Source organism: Anabrus simplex, chromosome 4 (genome assembly GCF_040414725.1).
Source record: "Anabrus simplex isolate iqAnaSimp1 chromosome 4, ASM4041472v1, whole genome shotgun sequence".
NCBI lineage: Eukaryota > Metazoa > Arthropoda > Insecta > Orthoptera > Tettigoniidae > Anabrus > Anabrus simplex.
Window position 1 is genome coordinate 230,478,463 of NC_090268.1, and position 25,338 is coordinate 230,503,800.

At 37.7% G+C, this 25,338-nt stretch overlaps 2 protein-coding genes across 2 annotated transcripts in view; both read left to right on the forward strand.

Moving 5' to 3' along the window:
• mRpS18B (mitochondrial ribosomal protein S18B) overlaps nt 1–23,446 on the forward strand; it is an 85,167-nt gene extending 61,721 nt beyond the window's left edge. Inside the window, exons 4-5 of the mRNA XM_067145413.2 lie at nt 9,987–10,117; nt 23,308–23,446. Of these exons, the coding sequence (XP_067001514.1) occupies nt 9,987–10,117; nt 23,308–23,437 (261 nt within the window). The 3' untranslated portion in view covers nt 23,438–23,446. The remainder of the gene's footprint in view (nt 1–9,986; nt 10,118–23,307) is intronic.
• Nucleotides 23,447–23,468: 22 nt separating this feature from the next.
• Pyroxd1 (pyridine nucleotide-disulfide oxidoreductase domain 1) lies at nt 23,469–25,087 on the forward strand. The gene has a single exon (XM_067145412.2). The coding sequence runs from the start codon at nt 23,469–23,471 to the stop codon at nt 24,891–24,893; it is 1,425 nt and encodes a 474-aa protein (XP_067001513.2). The 3' UTR covers nt 24,894–25,087.
• The last annotated feature ends 251 nt before the right edge of the window (nt 25,088–25,338 follow it).

The following is a 25,338-nucleotide window of genomic DNA, read 5'->3' on the forward strand; positions in this document are numbered from 1 at the left end:
GGGTTTAAGCAAACCGAAAACGTGGAACAGTCGTCAGAGCCGCCAAAATTTACGAATTTTGGCTCAGGATGGGGACTTCTACCTAACTGTGGAGAGTTAACGTTTGAGGATTACGTTCAAGTTGACGATGACATCGGCGTCCACGGTGCCCGAACCGATGCTGAACTGTTGGATTTAGCCTTTCTGGATGAGGACGAGGAAGAAAACGAAGAAGAACCGCCAATTCCAGTCACATTGAGCGAGGCAAGGACAGCTCTTACTACCCTACGCTCCTACACCCTCAGAACGGACACAAGTGACGATTTCTTCTCAGCTCTCACCACTATCGAAAATTCATTGGACCATGATAGATGGAAGTCGCTCACTCAAAAGAAAATTACGGACTTTTTTCAAAATGAACATTTCTCTATGAACATTCAAATGAACATTTCTCTATGAACATTCAAAATGAACATTTCTGTATGAACATTTCATAATTGTACAAATGTTGTGAATGAAATGAGTAAGTATAAGTGAAACTTGTTTATTTGAATTTTTCCCTCCCGTCCTCTTGGTTACTTGAACTCCTATTATTTTGAACTCTCGGTAAATTGAACTTTTTCTCTGGTCCCTTGAGTTTCAAATTATCGAGAGTCGACTGTACTTTCGGGAGTGGCGACCCCATCGTGACAATAGCCTTTAAGTGTGTGATGTAATACCAACAACAGAACTGGACAAGGGGAAATGAAAATGATAATGACTGGTACTGGCATGTGGCCTACTTAATAGAGTAAAATGTTTTTATAAATTGTCACATATTTATTTAATACTAATGACAGTGAATGTAATGTGAACTACACAATTGTTGCCTTAAAATATATTTTAAAAACTGAACAATCAATGCTGAACTAGCTTACAGTTTGAATGAAAGCTTGATCAGAAATACAAAATATAATAAAATGGAAACAAAAATTTGTACGTTCTGCTTCTGATATAGACTCATCAAGATATCATTTCTCACAAGTAAAACGAGGCACAGGTAATTTTCTTGCAAATTCACTTTCATTTAAAAAGCCCTCTTCTTTTGTTGGTGGTTCACAAAACAGTTTAACTTCATCAGTGTACTTGCAAAAATTGGTTACGAAATGAACATCAACATCACTTTCAGTTATAGTACAAACATAAGATTCAAAATATTTCTTTCCGCTGTGTTTTCCAGGTATGAAGTCGCCCACTTCTAAAGACATATCACGTGGTGGATTTTTGTCATCTGCTTCGATCTTGTAGTCTGGTTGTAGAGTGAGTGGTAGTTGTTTCTGAATAATATTTTCTCGCCTGAACTATGGGTTTTTTTAATGGCTCCACACAACGAATATCATGTGTTCCTGGTAGAGCACAAACATTGACAAATCGGCTTTACAGAAGGGGTCTCTTTTCAACATCTTCAGAAGGAATAAATATAACATTTGTGTACACTTATAAGGTGTCTTTCTGCACGTAGAGCAACAGTCAGATTACATTTTAGTGTCCCGCCAACACCATCAACAGCACCTTTCTCGTGACCAGGCGCAAAAAGTCATACTCCATATGGTCGGACATAATTGCATATGAAGCATGATTTCCTCCTGCAAACCACGCAACTGCAGTAAATATTACAAGTAATGAATTTCATCTTGGCCCATGGTGGAATTATTATATATAACAAATTCCAACTTGTACGTTTCAGAAATTTCACCTTTCCACCACTTTAAAACCTTACAATTTTTCTTAGATTAAAATAACATTAATTTATTTTTTAAATTAGTTGGTACATGTTTCATTTTTCATGGAAAACATCTTCAGCCATGATCTTGAATGACAGTTAAAATAGGTACGAAAACACAGGTTACATAAGTAAAACACAATTAACCACTCATAATAAAAACAACTTGTCCTTGACAAGGTAAAAGGTCTAAATATCTGAAGAGTCTTTGGGTTTTTCTTCATTGTCACTGGTGTTGTAAAAAATGTGTTCACGAAATAGCACTTTGAAAACCATCCGAAGAGAGCAAGATCTTAAAATTTCTTAATGAATGAGTGAAACAGTAGTGTACAACTATGCAAAATTTTTGTAACATTGAGCACTTGTTGTGAATGGAAAGGGGGAAGTTTTTTTTTTTTTGTCAGATGAAATGGACGAATTGTGTCCCTATGATGTGGTTGCGTCCAAATCTGGAAAGGAGAAAAGAATTTTTGAAGTTCGATAACAAAAGTGATTTAGGTGTCGTGTTTAATGAGACCTCAAGTTTACTCACCACCTGACACCCCTCACGGCTGACTCGCGCTGGGCCTCCAACTGCGCTCAAAGCTGCTTTCGTCCTAGTGTTGCGTCTGTGTGTGCTCGCATGGTCTGCATGCTTGGAGGGGGAGGGGGAACAACAGCTGTTGAAGGAGGTGGAGGGGAAATGTTCCTTCTAGGCAGGGGAAAACTCTTCCTTCCGTAGCTTATTTTATTATTGACGTCAAGTAGGTTTAATGAGGGAGGCATTGATTCACATAAAGGATTCCTGTTTTTTATGTTTTTGTTCAGATTATGTTTATTATAGAACTTGTCCAGGAAAATAAATAGGTTCTCTGTTGTATTCATGAGGCACCCTTTCTTCACTCTTTTTATTACTTCCAGATCTTTGAGGTATGTGTATGTCCAGATACTTCCATGTGACTACTCATAGCAAAAAATTTTCAGTTTTTACTGGCATTTACATATTCCATGTATCTATGTATCCAGAGTTAAGAAAAGACTACAGGCCTTCTGGGCCTGCTGCCTTCCACTGTTGCCATACTCGCTCACTCACCGCGGCTCGGACACTGCTTGTAAAATACAGTGATGACATAAAATTATACATCACTTGGTACAGCTGTTGCAAGACTAATAATAATAATAATAATAATAATAATATAAATGCCGGATTATCTCCAGTCATTAATGAAATTACAGTCATGAAATTTCGTTTTGTCATAACGTTTCTAAGGATAACAGCCCGCTGACTGTATCATTCGAAATAGAGTAAGAGTTTGAACATGTAGAGATGCGAACTAAATAATAATAATATTAATAACATGCGTGTCCAGAAACCGAAATGATTGTCTTGTTTCTTATATCTGAGAAAGTTTTATGATCATTGTTGCTTTAAGGGAGTGCAGTGCTGAGTCTATTAGCCCCCAGAAACATTTCACTATTAAGGTGAATACGGTGTGGTTACAACACAGGAAGCAGACGGCGAGACATCTCTGTGATGTATCCTATAGCTCATTTCAGATAAATTTAATTTTAAGTGACAACATAGCAAGGGCTTCATCTTTATCACAAAATACGATAACTTAAATATTCTTCCGCAACACAGAATGCTGAATGACCTATTCTTATGATTTCTTAAAATGAGGTAGTTCGGGGTTGCTGTTTACAGAAGTGAGGATTGTGTTCAGAGTTGGCAGTTCATCTCTAAAATAGAATTCATGAACAATGCGCTGTATTCCACTTCTGACAAAATCATTGTATTTAATGAGTCTGGAATTACTGCAAATTAACTTTTTTCTTTCCCGCTTCTTGCTGGGATGCTGGAGTGGCCCTTCGCTGGCTTCTTTCCTTATTTTGAAGACAGAATACCTCGAAATTCCTAAAAACTTTGCGGCTTCATCTACTACCCAGCTTACACTTTATCCTGGATGCTTTGTTTTCAAATATGAAAATGTATTAAGCAGCATTTGACGTTCCTTTCTCCTGACAACTTCACCACTTCTCCTTTGCACATGTTCAGCTATAATTTAAATTTACTCACTGATTGATTATATAAAATACTAAACAGACAAAAGCAATACACGATACACACAACCAAAAGCAATGTAATACATGAAAAACGAAATACAAACAAAACACTATGCGGCCCAGAAAGACGATCACTTTAATCTGCCGAATATCTCCCTTACATAAGCAATCACTGTAATGAGTGACACACGCAAAACTGAAAACATGCCGCGTTTACCTCACCAATGATGATTCGCAGTTTGTTAAGCTGAGTTATTACACGTGTTGACTACTGTACACACTTCCGCACTACACGCTGAAATGTGGCGCATGATGCGACAAGCATAGCTGGCTGTTCCGTGTACTGAACTGCATATACAGTATTTAAAAGGATAAATTCAAAGATATCAAAATTATTTTATGTCTTATTCAGTATTGTATGGCACAACCAATGCTTGTTTCATAAGAAAAAATATACATTTTGATAGGAATTCATTATAATTCTTATATACATTTAAGAACTAAAGTGGGTAACACCAATAGAAGTAAAAGCCCATAAGACATGTAGTCTTTTCTTAACGCTGGATGCTCTATAGTTGCGAATTCTCGCCCGGTTGGTCCGACGTATGCAGCTCCACAACTAGCACAATTAAATCTTTAAACACCTGAATCTGTATAGTTACTGTTCTTTGGGTTAACACTACTTTGATTAAAAAATGTATTTGCATTCGTATTATGAGTGGAGTATGCCACTTGGACTTTCCTTTCTTTAAACACATTTGATATTTGTAAAATTGCGGGATTATTATACGAGAAAATAGCAAAGCTGGATTTTTTGTGTCCTGGGTCAATTTTGAAAGAAGTTTCCTCTTTGCCTTACCTACGATTTTATTGATAAACTTACCAAAACTATTGAATGCTGCTACATTACGTAAATATTTCAACTCTTTAAAATGTTCATCTTTAGAAAGGGGAATTTAAAAGCTTTATATACTATCCTATAATAAGGTGCTTTCTTATCCCTGGCTGGGTGCATAGAATTGCATTTAATTGTGATGGGTGAATGTGTCTATTTCCTGTATACTTTATAGACAAAATTCTCTTGGTCTCTTGCCTGAATATTTCATAGGCAAGGTCCAGATGCTGTACCACAACTGTAGCAGCTGTGTGCATGTTGGGGGATGGCCATTCAGAATGGTTTAATACCACACATGGTATCCAAGAAGGGAGCGCACACCATTGCTATTCTTCACTGTCGTGGACAGTATTCTTAAAATCTTGAAAAGAAAACAAGATAGAGAACTATACACATTGATGTTTGCTGACAATGTAGCCATCTGGGGACAGACAAAGTAGGCTGGACAAGTGGGTAGCAAGGTTCAAACTGTATCAGATGAAAGTTAGCACAACAAAAATCGTTGCACTGAAAATAAGTAGAAATGATAATGGCTGCCACATAAAGCTTGAAGGTGAAAACTTTCAATGTGTACGATGTAGCCATCTGAGGAGAGACAGAGATACAAACTAGGCTGGATGAATGGGTAGCAAATTTAAGAGATATGATTTCCAGCAGGGATACTACAGATAAATAGTTCCAACTTCTACAGTCTCGTAAGACATCTTCTTTGGGATAACAAAGTGCCCATGAGAACCAAGATGATTCTCTATATCATACTTTATACTTTGTGCCCATTCTCACATACAGTCTAAAAACTTAAACAGAGAGAAGTTACTAAATTGCAAGCATGTGAAATAAAGTTTCTACGAACTACCCTCCAAAAAACATGCAAGGACCCCGTAAGGAACGGTGACATCAGAATTGAACTGGAAGTGGGCTCAATAGAAGAGAAGCTAAGACTTCAAAACTAACATGTAAAGCGAATGTCTGGCACAAGAACAGCATATGCATACCTGGAAAGAAGGGTTGAAGGAAAAATGCCAGTGGGAAGACCTGGGAAAAGACTGTTACACCAGCTGATATGGAGAGAAGAGGAGGGTATTAGGAGTCACTGGTGAAAGAGAAGGCATTTCTAGATGATGGTGAAGACTCATTCAACACCACCCTACCCAGCATGCTGGAGGCGTTCTATGATGATGATGATGATGATGATGATGATGATGGTGGTGGTGATCTTGGAAACTAATGGAAATGTTTCATCCCAAAGTATTTGATGTACAGCATGATAGAATTTGAAAGCTTTCTGTATTCTGTTGCTAATGTCTTGATTGTCTGAGGAGGGAACACTACCTAAGTACTGGAAGTTGTCTCTAATATCTACTCATCACCAAGCCAACGGTCTTGGTTTTGCCGATTTTAAAACCTATGGTTGTAAAAGCTTCATACTAAAGATCTAATCTAGCTTGTACTTCCACTTCCGTCTCACCCCATACCATTACATCATCAGTAAAAACCAGGACATTAGTTGTTGGATCCCTTCTTTTAACAACTTTTAAAACTTCATCAATAATAATAATCGTATTATTATGAAGAGGAGTGATGAAAGACAACTTCACTGCTGGACTCCGCTCTTCACTTCAAACCAACCTGGCCTTCCATCCTGGACTTGTACACAACTCTTAGTTTCATCATATAATCATTGTACTCATGCTGTTATGTCATCAGGCACTTTTTTATGTCTTAAACATTCTCATATATGCTTGCATGGTACATGGTCAAATACTTTCTTGATGCCCAGAAAAACAGAACTCTTTTTTTGTAGTACTTTTCGTAGAGCATTTGCTGACAAAAGTTGGCTCTATAGTTGATCTGTGAGGTCCAGATTTATGTTGTTCTGCCTCAAGTGTAGGTTCAACATATGTTCTAGTCCTGCTCTCAAGGATGGATTCATACATTTTGAGGCCATGTGACAGTAGAGTTACATCTCTGTAGATGGTACATTCCTTCCTATCACCTTCTTTCAACTCCCTGCTTCCAGCTGTTGGGTATTAGTTTCTCTTTCCGAATTCTTTTCATTATAAAATATTTGTTGAGTAAAAATAAGTTAATTTATTTTTGAAATGCATATCTTAAACCACACTGACTGCTACAATACTTCTGTTCATAGGTTATGGCATGGCAGTATATACTTTCAAGGTCAGTGTTTTTACCTCCATGTGTCTCTTCAGATATTTTTGCTGGGTCCATTTCAAGAACACTAATAGGAAAGTTGGAACGCCGGGCTGAGTGGCTGAGACGGTTGAGGCCCTGGTCTCCTGACCACAACTTGGCAGATTCGATCCTGGCTCAGTCCAGTGGTATTTGAAGGTGCTCAAATACGTCAATCTCGCGTCTGTAGATTTACTGGCACGTAAAAGAACTTGTGTGGGACTAAATTCTGGCACCTTGGCATCTCCAAAAAAAATTTTTTTTTTTTTTTTTTTTTAAGTAGTGGGATGTAAAGCCAATATTATTGTTACTATTAAAGTGGAAAACCATATCATCGTTTTCCCTTATCCAGCTCCTGCTGAGTTGTATTTATGGTACTTCTCCATCTTCCTCTTTCCTTCCACCATTCCTCTTCCATGATCTTGTCCCAGTCTAAATTTCATCTTCTTATGCCACTCTTCACTGATTCAATCCATCTTGTTCTAGGTCATCCTCTTGCTCTCTTACCCTCGCACTTTGCCTCCAGTATCTCGGAATTCTATGCTAGTTGCTTTACGTCGCACCGACACAGATAGGTCTTATGGCGACGATGGGACAGGGAAGGGCTAGGAGTGGGAAGGAAGCGGCCGTGGCCTTAATTAAGGTACAGCGCCAGCATTTGCCTGGTGTGAAAATGGGAAACCACGGAAAACCATCTTCAGGGCTGCCGACAGTGGGGTTCGAACCTACTATCTCCCGAATACTGGATACTGGCCGCACTTAAGCGACTGCAGCTATCGAGCTCGGTGGAATTCTATGCTCCATCCTCTTTATATGTCCAAACCACCTTAGGTTATTCTTTTCAACTCTCATTAGCTTTCCTATTCCAACTTCCTTCCTAACATATACATTTCTCAATCTGTCTTTCTTTGTCTTTCATATCATACTTGGTAGGAATTGAAGACCTCAGGAGAAAATAGTGATAACCCTCAAATTTTAAAATTTTCAGTTTTTTGTAGTAAGCAGTTCTATCCAACATGAAATTTCATTTTTATAAAGAAGCTAGTTGATTTAATGAGAGATGGCAGCATAATTCAGCTTCATTTTTATAACAAGCCACATATCTCTGCAGTAAACAATGACAATCCATATTTCCAAGATGGCAGATCATGTTTCTAATGATGTGCTTTCTGCCAAACAAAATGTCATTTTTGATACATAAAACAATGAAGTTGAGGAGTTTATGGATTGAGATAACAGTTTAAAGGATCCAGATTATGTTGAAACTCAGGAATATTATGGAAGTTCATCTGGAAGTAGTGAACAAGTATATTTTCGAGATGGCTAGCAGCTTTGTTTACCTTGTGCTTTTGAATGTTGGTTATAACTATTTACATGCTGTGATGTAAAATACCTTTTGCAAAAGTATTAGCATTAGTATTCATTATTATTATCAAATCATGCTAACGCATACGTATAACTAGTGTCATTATACTGAAATTTTATAAACATAACCGCTCTTTACACGTCCTATACGTGACTGTGTGGGTTATAACTTTTTTCACTTGTTGATGTACCAGTGCTATTAGTTTACCTGTTATTTTCTTTAAATTAATTGGGTAACCGCATTATGTGACATTTAAAAAACGTATGGAAGTCTCTTTAACATGCCCAGGGGGGAGGGGGTGTAGCTTAGGTGGTAGAGCGCTAGCTTTCTGACCTTAAGTTAGCGGGTTTGATCTAGGCTCAGTGCGGTGGTATTTGAAGGCGCTCTGATACATCAGCTTGGTGTCTGTAGATTTACCGGCACATTAAAGAACTTCTGCGGGACGATATTTCAGCATCTCGGCTTATCTGGAAACCGTAAAAGTAATTAATGATTCGTAAAAGCAATAACATTATATTAAATTCTTTTTCTTTAACTTAGTTCATTTTATTAAACATACATCTACATTCAGATTTTTTTCTTTCTTTCCAAGGGCAGTAAGGAAAGTGCTTCAATGGGTACCACCAGTATACTCTGAATTTGATGGTAGTTTGAAGTGCAGTGGTACAAACAGTACAGGAATGTTCATTGATGAGAAGGATGAGAGAGTTAGATAAAGTCCAGTTGAGAGTGAAAAAGACTAATATGAGTAATATGTTTCAAAGATCAAAAATGTTAGCAGTAAATATTTTGTGAAAATTAATTTAATTATATCTCAGAACTTATGAAAAGAGGCTTATCACTACTTTCCTCCGAGGTCTTCAATTTTATCCTGCTGGCTTAAATTCTACTCTCTTGCCTGATAGTCAAAGCCCAAGTCTCAGCTGCATAAGTCAGTATGGGTACATAGTACAGTTTGTACATCATCTCTTTACTTTTCCTTGGTACTTCTTTGCTCCAAACAAAGTTTTCTTACACTTTGGTAGAATGCATTACTACCGGGCGAGTTGGCCGTGCGCGTAGAGGCGCGCGGCTGTGAGCTTGCATCCGGGAGATAGTAGGTTCGAATCCCACTATCGGCAGCCCTGAAGATGGTTTTCCGTGGTTTCCCATTTTCACACCAGGCAAATGCTGGGGCTGTACCTTAATTAAGGCCACGGCCGCTTCCTTCCAACTCCCAGGCCTTTCCTATCCCATCGTCGCCATAAGACCTATCTGTGTCGGTGCGACGTAAAGCCCCTACTAGCAAAAAAAAAAAAAAAGAATGCATTACTCTTTTGTATCCTCCTGCTACTTTCTATGTCCACCCTAGCATTTTGCATTAACTCACTTCCTAGGTGTTTAAAGCTGTCCACAGTTTCCAGACTCTGACTTCCAATTTTTACAGTGCCCTTTCCTTGCCTTTCCCCTCTCGACATCACCATAGTCTTGCTATCCTCTGTACTGATTTTCATGCCATACTTCTTAGTTTTTTCGTTCAGTACATCTAGTTGTTATTGAACTCCTTTGCACCTTGTATCTGTTCATATTACTGTGAGCTGTGTGCTCAGCACTTTAAATCATCCTGTATTGTTTCAAGTTATACAGTTCTACCCAGATAGGATGCAGTTCTTTTCTGTAATGGGAAGTTCATGAAGTGTGTGCTAATTTGTAGTGTTAGTTATAGTATATCTTGTAGTATTATTTAAGGATGACTGTATCGTATGTTGCAGAGACATGGTATGATTTCTTCAGGGAACCCCTGTCCAATCTGCAGAGACGAGTACTTGGTCCTGGACTACAGGAATGAAGAATTATTGAAACAGTTCATATCACCATACACGGGTGAAGTGTTAAGTTACTCGTAAGTGCCTATTATATTCTTAAAATAGAGCAATCATGTCATGTTACGAATAGTGACTTGTATACAGTCCGGCACATTCGGGATGGCACGGTGCCGGATTACCGAAAATGCTGGACTGTCAGGCGGTACCTCTTACTATGATATAGGTTAAGGCGTACAGCGAAAACAGCTGTAACACCGTGTTTTGCAGTAAAATGCTGATCAGCAGAATCATTAGATTAATAACTTTAGCTCAAAATTAGGGCAGCACCGAATTTTCATTCTAACACATTCAGTTTACATTCATATACTGTACAATAGTTCAGTGTGAGTTAAAAAATCCCGAATAACCTTTTGAGATCGTTGTCGCTTGGCATAAAAGTTATGTCGGATAAAATGTAAATCAGTAAGTTCAGTGACATTATAATTAGCATTACACTCAGCAAAAGTGATGAATTTATTTAGGGACTCTGCGGCTAGATCGCAAGAAAAAATACTGTAGCGAAAAGTGCTCGCAATCAAAACAATGAACTGAACCTGTGTGTGTTGACAGCCAACAATGCCGATTGTGTCCAACAGTAGCAGACACGTAGTGGACACTTCCGGGTGGTTTTGAACCGCGCCGTGCGCTTTAACTGTCACAAACGTAAAATATATATATACATATATATATATAAAACATAAAAATTCCTGGCATGGTGCCGGACTATCGGGCGTTCCGGACTGCTGGATGCCGGACGAATGGAATTCTACTGTAGTTATATTGTTAAGTGAAGATGATGTTCCATCTAAACCAGAGTAGAGCTGTTTGAGGTGGCTGTGCTGTGCATCTTAAGTTTGCTGTGGCCCTCCTCCATAAAATTGGCTCTGTATTAATCATACTTTTGTAAAAATCATAGCCTGACCATTTTCAATAATGAAAGAATAGCATGCATAGACCGTGTCAGCTGGTTCACTTGCTCCCTACCAGCCAACCTCTCAAGGTCAGATTTATTGTAAAACCTAGTGCCTTGCAGTAGAGTTCCAATTATCCAAACCACTTTTCTAAAGTTAAGTATTCTGTTTTTAAATTTAAGGGAAGTCATGGATTATTACATTGATTGTTGCTTACCCATCCATTTGCATAAGTGGTAGCATATTGATGGAAACATTCCCCATTTTTTTTTTTTTTTTTTTTTTACTATGGATTTGTTCTAGTATACAGAGCTGATTTAAAGTTAAAATCTTCATCACTGATCCATATTGAACTAATAATTACAATGCTAAAAAGAAAAAGATGTTCCACCTATTCAATACAATAATATTGTTGCACGAAGAGCAAGAGTGCTCAAGATCCTCTGCATGAACTTCTATTTTTAATTCAAGAAAAGTGTCATAAGTGTTACAATTGTGTTGACTTCTTGCCATTTTTGAGTCGGCTGATGATGACATGGACATATGTCGAAACCGGTCCCATAACATATTAAATATGTTGCTACATTAATTCGTGCAACAGTATTATTGTATTGAATAGGTGGAACATCTTTCTCTTTTTAGCATTGTAATACAGAGCTGATGGCGTAGACGGTGGAGCCTAAGTGGCGGGTTTGTTCTTGGCTCAGTCTAGTGATGTTCGAAGGTGCTCAGATACATCACTCATGTTGGTAGTATTACTGGCACACAAAATAACCCCTGCAGGACAAAATCCTAGCTCTTTGACATTTGCAGAAATCATAATATTCATTAGTGGGATTTAAAGCCGTAACATTATTATTAGAGCTGTCAATTTAGTAGATTCATCAAACCGATTAAAATTGTAGAATATTGTTTAACCAAGGGTTGGCACTTCTGAATTGGCAGTTAATTTGAAATCACGTAATTCGAAGTCCGATTTTTGAGTCCCAACAACTTCGAATTAACAAGGTTTTACCGTACTATGGGATCCAGTTTGTTGCTCCCATCTGCATAAGAGAAGAGTAATTCTCTGCTTGTTCATTCTTCCTCCATGGCATGCTTCTCTTTTAACACTTATGGTTTTAGAGGGCATGAGTTGGGAAAACAGGCCAGTTTCATGCACATTGAACACATCCCAAGGCTTGAAGCCTTGCAAGAGCACCTCTTCTTTCCAATGTTCAACACTTTAGTCACTAACTCCAGCACTCTCTCCACACACTGCCCTGCAAGTAATCCCATATGATTTTTTGAACCTGTCCAGCCAGCCATTCTTGAAGCTTTGAATTCTGTAAGCCCAAGTATCTCTGATATCCTAGGTGGTTTTATTTTTATCAATGCTCCATCAATTTGTACATTTACAGCACGTGCTCATTAGGTTCTATTCCATTTCTTTGTGGGGCAAATTTTTAACATTTCTTCTCTCTAGCTTTTGAGCCACACTGGTAATGTGCAAACTTTGCTGTATAATATGAAATACTTCAGAATAGATTGCTGTCCGGAAGGGCAAAGGGGATGTAATTATCGAAAATGTAGGTAATACTTTGGATTTTACTCAAAAATTTCCGGGGTGAAGGGGGATTACTGAAAACCCACTTCAGAGGTTGGCATCTCTGGGTTTCCATTTGTTCCCGTTTTCCTGTGTTGTACTTTTCTTTTCCGTGTTCCCTCCAGAAACTGAGAATTGTTTTTTTTAGCTTTCGTTTGCATATCTTCTTTCCATCAAAGATTTTGTACTCTGTGATAAACTCACACCCAAATTTCAATTCTTTGCTTATTTCCATATCTAGCCTTGAATTTTCTATTTATTCACTTTCTTAGCACTTGAAGTTCCTCAATATTTAGACCTTTTCCTGCTAATTTTATAGCATTTTTTTCTCACCATTATCTTGTGATAGAACCCAGCTATCATAAAATGTAGATTTGAGTGATAGTACCTTATAAATACAGTGGAACTTGGATTATCCATTCCTGGAAGCAATGTTATCTTGGATTCTTCGTTCAAATTACATGGGCCCCCAAACATCATAATTGAAACATGTTTTAAAAATCCCATATTATCCATACCTCAAAGAAACTATTTTGTGCATCAACCCTTCTCAATCAAGTATTTTTCAAGACTTGCAGAATCGAATATAATGAATTTAATAACTTTTGAGAATCGATACTTGCGTTCAGAACCACATTCTCTTAAGGGAAGTAACAGATAAGACAGATTGAAAACCATCTTGAAACATTAACACAATCATTGTACTATAAGACAACATGCAAAAAATCACCCTTCAGATGTAACTGCAGGTCTTCAGAATCCTGTGGCGACTCTCTCATATAGATCAATTAGAAGTAGCAAGAGTACCATACATGTTGGTTGGAGAGGACAACCTGGTCTGCCCAGGTACGTAAGGCCGGTGATAACCAGAGTTCCAGGCACTAGTCAGCTGTGGGGTGTTCCACAGCATTCGGTCCAGTAATAACGTAACTGTCTTGCTGGTTGTTTTAAAGAAAGCAAGTTAGTAAAAATGAGTTCCTTGGAGAATGACGTTTTACATCCTATTAATGTAGTGTAGTTTGTAATTAGAGTAGAACCCTGCTTAACCGAAATTCTCTGGCAAAATTATATTTTAATATTTTGTTTTTACCCTCTCGTTCTTAGCCGTTAATATTAGTAATTCTCTTGCTGTATGTGCTGAGCGCTACTAGGCAAACCCTGTTTTTATATCATGACTTACCAGATTGCACGTGTAGCATAAAACAAAACAGTTTCTTACCATCTATTTCGTTCCATGATAACATTTTTTCTTGAACAAGCATTTATTATTATTATTATTATTATTATTATTATTATTATTCATGAAGATTATCTAGACTGTGGTTAATGTTGCTTCAGTTGCAGGAGTTCATCTTGTTTGCTGCTCGGACTATAGTGCAGCTTCTGTTAGGAAACCAGGGAAGTCCAGCGACCCTTCTCCATTCATATTTTTCTTTCACCCAAAGTCGTTCCATCAGCTTTGCGGTTTTATTCTGTAGTTCCAATGCTTTTCTTACCCCATAGCAAAATAAATTGTTTCATTCTTTCAGATTGCTTTGCGCTTTGTTGAACAAAAGCAATGAATGTACACCAGCCGATGTATTGTTGATTAAACGGTGGCGCGACAGCGCTGCACCAAGAAAATTCAGAAGAATATCACTGATTTTATACAATGAGCAACATTATGTAAACATTTCAATGTTAATATACAGGATGCACCTTCGCTTAACAGAGTTTAAGCAATTTTTATTTCGACATTTAACTTCCGAAAATATTTACCATGTGTCATCCGAAAAAACGCGTCAACCGAAGTGGCTCCGCCCCCTTTATTTTGGAAAAAGGAGGTTCTACTGTAATTATTTCTGCAATAAGTGGTTTCTGATTTATGGAAAAATAAGCTCGAAAGGAAATGGGGACAATATCTGATTGATTTGATGTAAAATAATTATGAAATTGATAGAGCTGCATTTGTTTAAGTTGGAGGAGGTATAGGTGGTGTATCATTGAAGGATTGTCCTCCTTCTGTCCCGAGAGGATTATTTTAATTATGACACGTGAACTATCTATTGAAATAAGTAATATCTCTGCCTCCCATGCCTGGATCAGCCATTTCAAGACTCAACACAGAACTGGGAATAGGAAAATTACAAAATTTGTATCCCATTCGCATATTCAGGACGAGAAACAAAAGAATAAGGCTGGAGAGGAATTTTTGGAGACGGCTTGAGAGCAATTTCTCCATTACACCCTTTCTTCTATTTACAACATTGATCAAAGTGGGCTTGAGCGCGAAATACAATTGAAAAGACTCGTATCTCTCGAAGATGAGAAACACACGCACACGATAGTCCACACAGTCATATACCATAATGCCAACAGTCAGTGTGGATAATTCTTTGTTCCCTAAATTATTTATTGTACTGCAGGTGCCGACTGGAACCTTCGGTCCTCTGGTATCAAAATAATGTTTAAAGCAGATAAAATCATTGTCACTGTCACAAAATCAGGAAAAAACGGGGAAAACAGAACTGAAAATGTGGTTCAGAGAAGCCTTTTTCCTATTCTCTGAAGACAACTGTGCCCTGCTTTTCGATTTGTGGACCACATACATTGATACAACTTGGTTTTAAGGTATCCCTCCATGAAAAAACAGTCAAACTGCTTCAGATTCCTCCAGAGACCACGGGTATTATTCAACCATTAGACAAATATTTCTTCCAGCAGTGGAAAGCTTTTTACCATTGATTAACAGAAATTCCAACTTCTCATAATGATGTTAAAGTTGATGTTCATCACAGAAACACAATCCTTAAATTGCAGTCCTTCATCTCCACGGTTTCGGGATATAATCAAGTATTCATGGTTAGCAACAAATTACACAAGAGAGCAACTTCCCAAGTTTGTAGGGCCCGCTAAATATTGTTGGGAAAGAAGGAAGCAAGCCGGGCTGACTGGCTCAGACAGTTGAAGCGCCGGCCTTCTGACTGAACTTGGCAGGTTAAATCCTGGCTCAGTCCGGTGGTATTTGATGGTACTCAAATACGTCAGCCTCGTGTTGATACATTAAAAAATCCTACAGGACTAAGTTCCAGCACCTTGGCGTCTCCGAACACCGTAAAAGTAGTTAGTGGGATGTAAAAACAATAACATTATTTTAGAAGAAAGAAACGTGTGAAGAACAGTGCTACAATGAAGTTGTTATTCGTTGTGCTTGGTGTACTGAAAACTTATCATCGTGCAGTTAATACCAGTAATTTCTGCTATACTTTTGTGAGTGACTGACGAGTGAAACAATACAGCTTCAGAGTGGGCCAAGAAACTGCATGCATATACACCCCTCCACACCACAAATCTGAGCTGCCTCTGATGTCCAGCTTGCTACCCGTCGTTCTTGCATACCATGATTCCAGATATGATTTAGCCTTGCAGTTAAATCTGGATGCCGATCCTCCACACATTATCCTCTTACAGTGCAATGATTGTGTCAGAAGAAATTCGAGATAAGTGTCTGCCTCTCTTACGTTACTTCCCTTGTCAGGTACAGCATAACCTCGACGAGTTTGGTTAAAGGACCATCTTCACATCGTATATGCCTGGTAGAGTCAAGGGAAACCACGGAAGCTTAAAATGAATGGCCGTAATTGGAAGGAGACAGAGCGCATTCCAACATCTCTGCTTGAAGACTGAACGATCTAAGTTATGTCTAGGGTTAATTAGATGTTTATTTTTAACAGACCTTTTACTACTGTATCACCAAGCAGATTTCTGGCACTTCTCTCAGGGCACACTCAAGATTGAATCATTTCCCACCTATACTGGCTTGTGCAATGAGTATTTCAACGCACTTCGCAGCCAAGCATAAGGTCACGAATAAACCAAAATTTCTTGAATTTTGATGTTTTCTTCCAATTTGTGGCTTGTGATCCGTGATGAAATATTCAATATAATGCATTCAAGAACTTTTGAGAATCTGCATTCAAAACTGCATTCTTGAGTACAACATAACTTTTTCAAAGTCGAGTAGACTAATATTAATTTATGCAATACAAGACTTGAAAAATTTACTACGTATGTGACCTCTTGCACGGAAAGAGATCCAGAGATCGGCAATGGAGATTTTACAGCAGAGCTAAACAGAAGTATTTGGGGTGCAAAAATAATATCTTCTGAAGTATTGCTCTTAGAAGCATGAATGTGTTTTAACCCTCTTGGAGCCAGGAGCCGATCTGGTCGGCCGCTCACTAGCAGCTGGAAGAGGCCAGAGCTCCGCCTGCACTCTACTACTGTAAAGTGCCAGGCCGTTTTTAGTAGAATTACGTGCATTTTAACATTCGCGTATATCTACCGGTGTATGTCAAATACCGGCAAGAAATTTTCTACACGTCGACTACATAAAATAAACAACTGATTTAGAGTGATATAAATAATTAAAAAGTATTACTGTTGATATTATGGTTGTCGATAACGTTTACTTTTAGGAAGAGAAAAACATTTTTGCACTTTCTCTCTCAATATCTACTTTGAAAATATCATCTACGATACAAAAGAATATACGTCTAAATGCAGAATTTATTTCTAAATATAATTCTATAAAATAATTATTTTGAACGCGAAAAATAAAAATATAAAAAATTAAAATTCAAACGTATGTCCCTAATGAAAATAAGACAATTTTACTCACCGATAAAATTCATGTATATATCGATGTATGGCAAACACTTAAGATAAATTTTATATATGTGGTGTAGATTGTATACAAATAGTTCTGAGTTATTAAAAAGTAAAAAATAATAGTTGAGATTATAGTTTTTATTTTATCGGAAATCCCCTTTTCTAGTTTTCTGTTTCAGTATCTATTTTTAAAAACATCTTACAATACAATACAATACAATATGCGTAATTAAAACATCTATGGCACTAAAGCCCTGATGGGCCTTGGTCTACTAAGCGACCGCTGCTCAGTCCGAAGACCTGCTGTTTACGAGGTGACGCATGGTCAGTGAGACGAATTCTCTCGTTCATTATTCATGGTTTTCATGACCAAGGTAGCTCTCTTAGCCTAAGATCTCTCCTCGATTGTCATCACTTAGTTTGAGTGGACCTCGAACCAACACTCAGACCCAGGTAAAAATCGTTCACCTGTCCGGGAATCGATCCCATGATCTCCGAGTGAGAGGCAGGCACACTACACTTGACCCGTGGGGACCGGCATTTGCGTAATGATAGAGAATTCATTTATGAACAGAATAATTGCTCTGAACGAGAAAAAGAAAAACAAAAAATGCAAACACTAATTTACTATGTCACTAGTAAAAAAGAAGGAAAATGACAAAATAAATTTACTCACCGAAAATTTTTGAGAAGAAGACTCGTCACCGCTATATAATGTTGTTCAAAGTTTGAGACCACTGTTGAAGCACTTAAGGTTATTTACACTAACACTAATCACTTATCACTAACACTAATAGGAACAATAAAAAGCGTAACGCAACGTCATATAAAATCTCTGTTTTTTGTTCAAGTAGAACTTTAAATAAATTTTTTATTTAGGGCATTTATGAAGAGCTGCACATTTAGTATGCAGGCCTTTATTCGCACTTGATGCACACAGTTCGCGACCTCTTTCTCTGTTGCGGAGAGCTACATACAACGCACCGTCTTTCTAATGTACCTGACAACAGTTTTACGCCACACACGGGAATATTCGTGATAATCTTTTGTCTATTATCAAACCATTCAGTACTCAGGGATTCAATTATACTGGAGTAGAACTGGAGCCTAGTCATTTTCTTTCCGTTACAGTTTTCTAAATACATCAAATAAGCATTTAAGACCATTCTCGAAATTATATTGAATGCAACTTTTTTCCAGAATTTCAAAGTTCTACGTTCATCTAAATAAAAATACACCATCATGTCATTTGTATCAATGCCACCCATATAACGATTATAGTCTAAGATCACGTTAGGTTTCCTCTTAGGTTGATTAATGTTTCTAGCAGTTGCAGGCACTTCTGTTTCTATTGCAGCTCCGCGTGTACTTATAAGCACCACCTGATTTTTCTGAGATTTTTTCTGTTTGGATCCCACTAGTAAAATTGGCCCCTGTCTGAAATATTTATTACAAACTAATTTAAATGGCTTTTTCACAGCATCTGGTAGTCCCTTCCTGTTTCTTCGTATAGTGCCGGTAATAAATGTTCCAAGTGAGTATAAATGTTTTGCAAGGGGGATTGACGTAAAATAATTATCTGCGTAAACGTGAAAACCTTCCATAAAATAATTCCCTAGGGACATGAGTTTGGTCACTACAGTGTAGGCCAGTCCATTAATTCTGATTTCGTTTCTGTCTTCAGTGGATCTTGCTCCTCGGTAGGTATAAAAACCAACACAATACTTACTAACTGCATCACACAACATCCAAAATTTTATCCCCCACTTGTGATGGTGCTTATTCGGCATGTATTGGAGTAGTTGTGTATGGCATTTAGTTCCAACTAAACTTTCGTCTATGGAAAGTTGCTGATGAGGAGTATAATGATGTCTAAATAGCCTATTAGCATGATCTACAAGAGGCTGGAATCGAGCACAGGGATCGTAGTTTGGAGAGCCAGGAGGAGAAAGCTTACTGTTGTCAACTAAATGAAAAAATTTCAAAATAAGCTGAAACCTATTCCTTGAGAACATTTCACCAAACCAAGGGGTAATGAAATGGTCTACAGTACTCCAGTACGAAACAATGGTAGGTTTTCTTATTAGTCCCATATTCATGATGACAGCTATGAACGCCCTTATTTCGTCAATTGTAGTGCGTCTCCAACATCGAGAGCGGGAATTAGGTGACAGTTCATTACAAGTAAGGAGTTGGTCAGCGTAGCGATTGGTCTCGGTGACTATAAGGTTTAGCAGAGAAAAAGTGAAAAATAAATTGAAGTATGATATGGGCGGAGAATCAGGCGCAGGGGCATGTTTAGGTCCAGGAAGTTCCATGAACGAAACAGGAGACTGAGGAATGTTGTCAGGTTCATTGGGAGAAATTTCCACAAAATGTTCTCCAGAGACATCATCATCATCGTCATCAGTAGTTTCATCAACAACAGTATTCACAGTAGCCTTACTGCCATTAGAAACAAATAAACGCCTCTTCTTTAGCTGTGGTGATCCCGGGGGCGTGTCTGGTATAATTTCATCACTACTCTCTGAACTAAATTCACTATCGCTATCCGATAAATCATCCGCGTTCACTTCGCATTGTTCCAAATATTCCATTAATTTATCGTCATCAATACCTGCTGAAAATATATCACGTGAACTACTTGCCATTCTGCTGTCAAGAATCCACTCACTGCAAGGAGCAATCTTGTACTGACCGGTTAGCGGTATTTCTAAACACAGGAAACAACTCTTGTGAAAGCTAGAACACCCTCTTAGAAATTCCAAAGCAAGGCCAGGCACACAATAACTTGTAGCCCCTTTACTACAGGTTGTCACAAAAGTATGCACGTCACTATAGACTGCCAAAAAAGTATGTATATCACAGAATTTCCAGCCGGCCGATGTAATCGGCTCTGGCAACTTCCGCACGGATATTTAAAGGCCGATCTCATCGGCTCTGGCAATTTAAAGGGCGGACGCTCGCAGTACCGCCTGGCTCCAAGAGAGTTAAATGCTCAGTATCTTATGCCAATTTTAGAACAAAAAAATCTCAAAAATGAGAAATCTGACTTTCGGTCCTTTTCTTCACAATGTTTTTTTTTTTCTTTTCCTACTAGAATTGTTTTATCCTTTTGCTGAGGTTCCTTCTTCTTTCTTCTGACCCATGGTCTTGACTTTTGTATGTTCTTGGAACACCTTGAATTTATCAACCTTAGTTCAAAACACTACTAGATTCCAGATATCATTTGTATGGATTCCAACTTTTCCATGTTTTCTTGTCCCCTGAGCCCATTTTGTGGTCATCTTTACTTAGGTGATGTGGGCTACAACAAAATTAATTTTGGCCATAAAATTTCACTTCTCTTACGTGTTGTTTCTAATTTTCTCTGCATGCCTGTATAGCTCTTCAGTTTTTCCTGTCACCAAGTAAATGATAGTCTTTTCCCTTAACTCGTCCTGGAACTTCAGTAGAAATTTCTTTTTCTTTCTTTCTTTCTTTCTTTCTTTCTTTCTTTAGGTTTTCAATTTTTATTTCCTTATTCTGCAAAAGGCATTCTGAGCTATAGAGTGCCTCTAACAAGTGTTTTAGTTTCTTCAATTAGAGAACTAGAAAACTGTTTTTTGGCAAACTTGTCTGGTCACAGTTACTGACCTGAAAGAAGGGTTCATGGGAAATTGACAGTTTCCATGATAAAACTGAATTTGAAATATCAATATTAAAAGTCTTGTTTTTGTAAGATTATCTCTATATATATAAAATAAGAGTTTTGTCTGTACATTACTCAGAATTTGAAAAGAATGGTATTTCTGTATCGGTCATGTCCATAGTAACAAGGAAATGCACTTTTTACTTTTCCGTAATTTTTGTGTGTCTGTATGTATGTATGTATGTATGTATGTATGTATGTATGTATGTACACGCATTACGAGGAAACAACTGAAGAGAATTTAATGAAAACCGGTATGCGAAGTCGGGGGATAAGCCACTACAATCTAGGCTATAAATCATTTTATGCAGGGTTAGTGAAATGGTTGTTATGGGGAAGGCCTACAATTTAATTCTCAAATATTTATATTATTAGTTGTCCTATCGATAAATACTACATAACTAAAGTTATATAGAATTATATTTTCGATCATTTATCTCATTCATTGTTACCGTACAGGCTTTGATAACACAGATATTCATGAATTTGTATTTTTGTTGTCAAGTCCATATAGACGCGAGCCACAAGAAAATAATATCATTTAACGTAAGTCGGTATATAAAGTGTGGGAATAAGAAACTACAGTCTAAGTTAAAAACAGTTGTATTCATCCTGGATGAAATTGTACAGTAGTTTAGGGGAAGGGACCTAAAATATAATTTTTAAATATCTATGTAATTGGTCCTATCGAAAAGTACTATATAGCGAAAGTTATAGAGAATACAAATTCCGACCATTTATGTTTTATTGAGTTTTACCGTACCGACTGTAATAAGAGTGATATTTCAGAGTCGGAAGAAAACTAAATGTGAAGGCCTACAATATTGAAAGCCCATAACATTGATCAACAATAACATTACATTGACTATTGTTTGTGATGATCTTTGTCTCCTATGCTGCCGCTGAAATCCGATAGATGGGATTACTGCTACGTACCAAGTATAACAGCCTGACTGAATATTGGCGGGAAACAGCTGAGGAGTTAGAAAACATTTTTCTTTAGCATATCATTCTTCTAGTTCATTTTCTGATACCGTACTGCTGGTACATAACACACTGGTTCATCGTAGTATTCCAGCTATTCGATCCCTACTCTGACACGCTGTTTGAATGAGCAGTGTGCACACTTAATGCAGAGCCTCACTTAGTAGTAGTAGTAGTAGTAGTAGTAGTAGTAGTAGTATGACCTGGTCTAGAATTACAATTTAGGCATATTCCAAATTATAGCACCACAATTCACTAAATAACTCAAAATTCAACCCTGAAAAGAGCCGTTTCTTAAAGAGAGCTGCTTCCTCTTCACTTTCATTTCATTCAAAATTAGCAGTGAAGAGGGGGTTTCTCCTCTCGCTTGGAGGAAAAATTTGCCTCCAAGTCAGATTGAATTTTCCACCGCCCGTGTAGTGAATTGAGATTTTCCGACTCATCCGGTACTCCTAGGAAACAGGTTAGTAAAAGGGCATAGCTTTTGCCCTGGGACTCTCCACTATTTGAACCCCTCCCTGAAAAAAAAACTAAGAGTGTTCACGGATCACGGCTGTGTGCGGCCTGGTCATTCCAGCTCTGGAACTTTGGGCTGTTAGATCGGCAGCATAGTACTGTTAGTTAAAAGTGAGAAAATGTGTTGTTTTTCATTTGATCGAGTAATTCATGTGAAATCATTGCTTTTGCTCACGCCATTCCTACGGACGTCATTGTAATGACTTATGTTGATTTCAGTTGGGAAAACCACTAAGACAGTCTTTCTGAGGATGTAAAAAGGCAGGTGGAGAGTGAGTGTCTGCCATTATAATGAAATTCCCCAACCTGATTGTGACTGATGGTAGGCAAACAGGCCTACCATTACAATGAAAATTCCTAACGCAGTCTTCATATGAGAAAAGACGTTCAGTGATTTCTCTGTTGCGTTTCTAAGGTAACATTGAGAGTTATGCAATTTAATACAGTCTTGCTCACAACGTGTACACTACCTAACCTACAATTCTGTATACAATGCAGAATTCCATAGCGAAGCACGGGTACATCAGCTAGTATATAGATAAAATTATTGTGATGTTTAGCCAAATTGTTAATGGTTTTAAGTCGTTCCCATATTTTCTATTTTCCCATACCGTATGTTTTGTTTTTTAATGTTATTTTTCTTTTTTACCCCCGTGGCCCGTCCAGAACAGAGAATTGAAGTTTCACTATCTGTGGTTCAATATTGTACTGTTATGCAAAATTACCACAGTGTCAAAAATAAAATAACATGTTTATTTAGCACTAAATTTTTGAATGCTGTTCAAGTGTGTGATGATTTGTAAAGTAATACATTTCGTGTTTGTGTATTGTATCATTGCTTTTTATTCTTCATGTTGTAACATTCATTTTTTCAATTCTTTGCTTTTCTAGGAAGACAGGACTTTGCCAGAAACGCCATCTTGAACTGCTAGTTGCTGTTGAGAAAGCCAAAGATTACGGATTCCTTACCTTCCACGTTCCATTTCGAGTCTATGATTACTCAGAGTATTATAAAGTGTAGAATATAATTGAGGGTAGACAATTACTGAAATATGGCTGGTGAAATTGATAGTGCAACGTTTGTTGTAGTTGGAGGAGGTATAGCTGGTGTATCATGTGTTGAAGGATTGTCCTTCCTCTGTCCTGAGAGGAGGATTATTTTAATTACGGCATCACCTTTTGTAAAAACTGTTACTAACATCATTCCTCTCACAAAAATGTTAACTCAGTTTGATGTGGAAGAAAAAGATGCAGAAGCCCTGAGTGCAGCTCACCCATCATTGTCTGTGATTCATGACTCTGTTGTAAAGTTGGACTCTGCAGACCATACTATAATAACTAGGGATGGTAGATACATTCAGTATGAGAAATTATGTATATGTACTGGAGCATATCCAAAGGTTATTGCTGAAGGAAATCCTTATGTTATTGGAATACGAGACACTGAATCTGTTCGAGATTTTGAGAAACGGATAGCTACTGCTCGTAAAATATTAGTGGTGGGCAACGGAGGCATTGCTACTGAAGTTGTTCATGAATTGGAGGGTATTGAGATTGTATGGGCTATCAAAGACAAGCACATATCTGCCACATTCATTGATCCAGGAGCTGCAGAATTTTTTCTAAGTCAACTCCAAAAAGATAAACCTAAAAAGCCTGTTTCGACAGTAAAGAGACTGAAATATACAGCATCACCCGGGAAAGACGGTGAGGGCCATGGTGCAGCTTTAGGGCCAGACTGGCATGCAAACATCAACTTGTCTAGAACTCAGTCCAACAAGTCCAAAGTTTCTATTGAATATGAATGTGAAGTAAAGAAAGTTTTAGATTCAAAGGATATGCATAGTATAGGAGAGGATTGGCCTGTGTATGCAGAACTCACAAATGGGAAGATTGTGGGCTGTGACTTCATTGTATCTGCTACTGGAGTTATTCCCAATAGTTCAATGTTCGTTGATGGTAATGATTTAGAATTATCAGCAGATGGAGGAATAAAAGTGAACTGGCTGATGGAGACTTCAGTTCAGGATGTTTTTGCTGCCGGTGATGTGTGTACAGCTTCGTGGGAACATGCTCGTCATTGGTTTCAAATGAGACTGTGGACACAGGCACGGCAGATGGGGATGTATGCTGCTAAAACTATGGTTGGTTCTTATAAAAACGAAGAGGTTTATCAGGACTTTTGTTTTGAGTTGTTTTCTCATGTCACAAACTTCTTTGGGTTTAAAGTTGTTCTATTAGGCCTATTTAATGGCCAGAAGCTTAATGGAGAGTATGAGATACTCCTTCGTGTTTCTAGAGGTATGGAATATGTAAAACTGGTCATGCGAGATGGAAAGTTGGAAGGTGCTGTATTAATAGGAGAAACAGATTTGGAAGAAATGTGTGAAAATTTGATATTGGATCAACTAGATTTGAGTATCTATGGTGAGGACTTGCTAAACCCTGAAATTGATGTTGATGATTATTTTGATTAGAAGAAAGAAGTGCAGTGTATTCCTTCTGATGAGAAACATATGTATAGTGTAATAGAAATTTTAATTATATTTTAAGCAATTTGCTTTTGATACACTTCTGTAGATAAACTTTGTCAGTCGTGGTAACTACCTCGAACTTTTCAGTATGTTTGTAATGCAGTATACAACTAAATAAATCATTACTAAAAACATTACAGTTTAGTCTGTTTTTAAATCCTTCCTCATGTTTGGATAGATATAAAAGTACAGTCAACACAGGTGAAGTGTGGTGGCTGCTTCTTTTTTTTTTTTTCTTAGAATAATTTACTCAGTCTTAATTTGTTTTAAAATACATCTCTACTCTTCATTTGCTAATCTATATATTTAAAATACCAGGCTGATTTTTGTTCACCTTCATTTGAGAGAACAGCTGAACAGATTGACTTGATAAAGCACTCTGATGGAA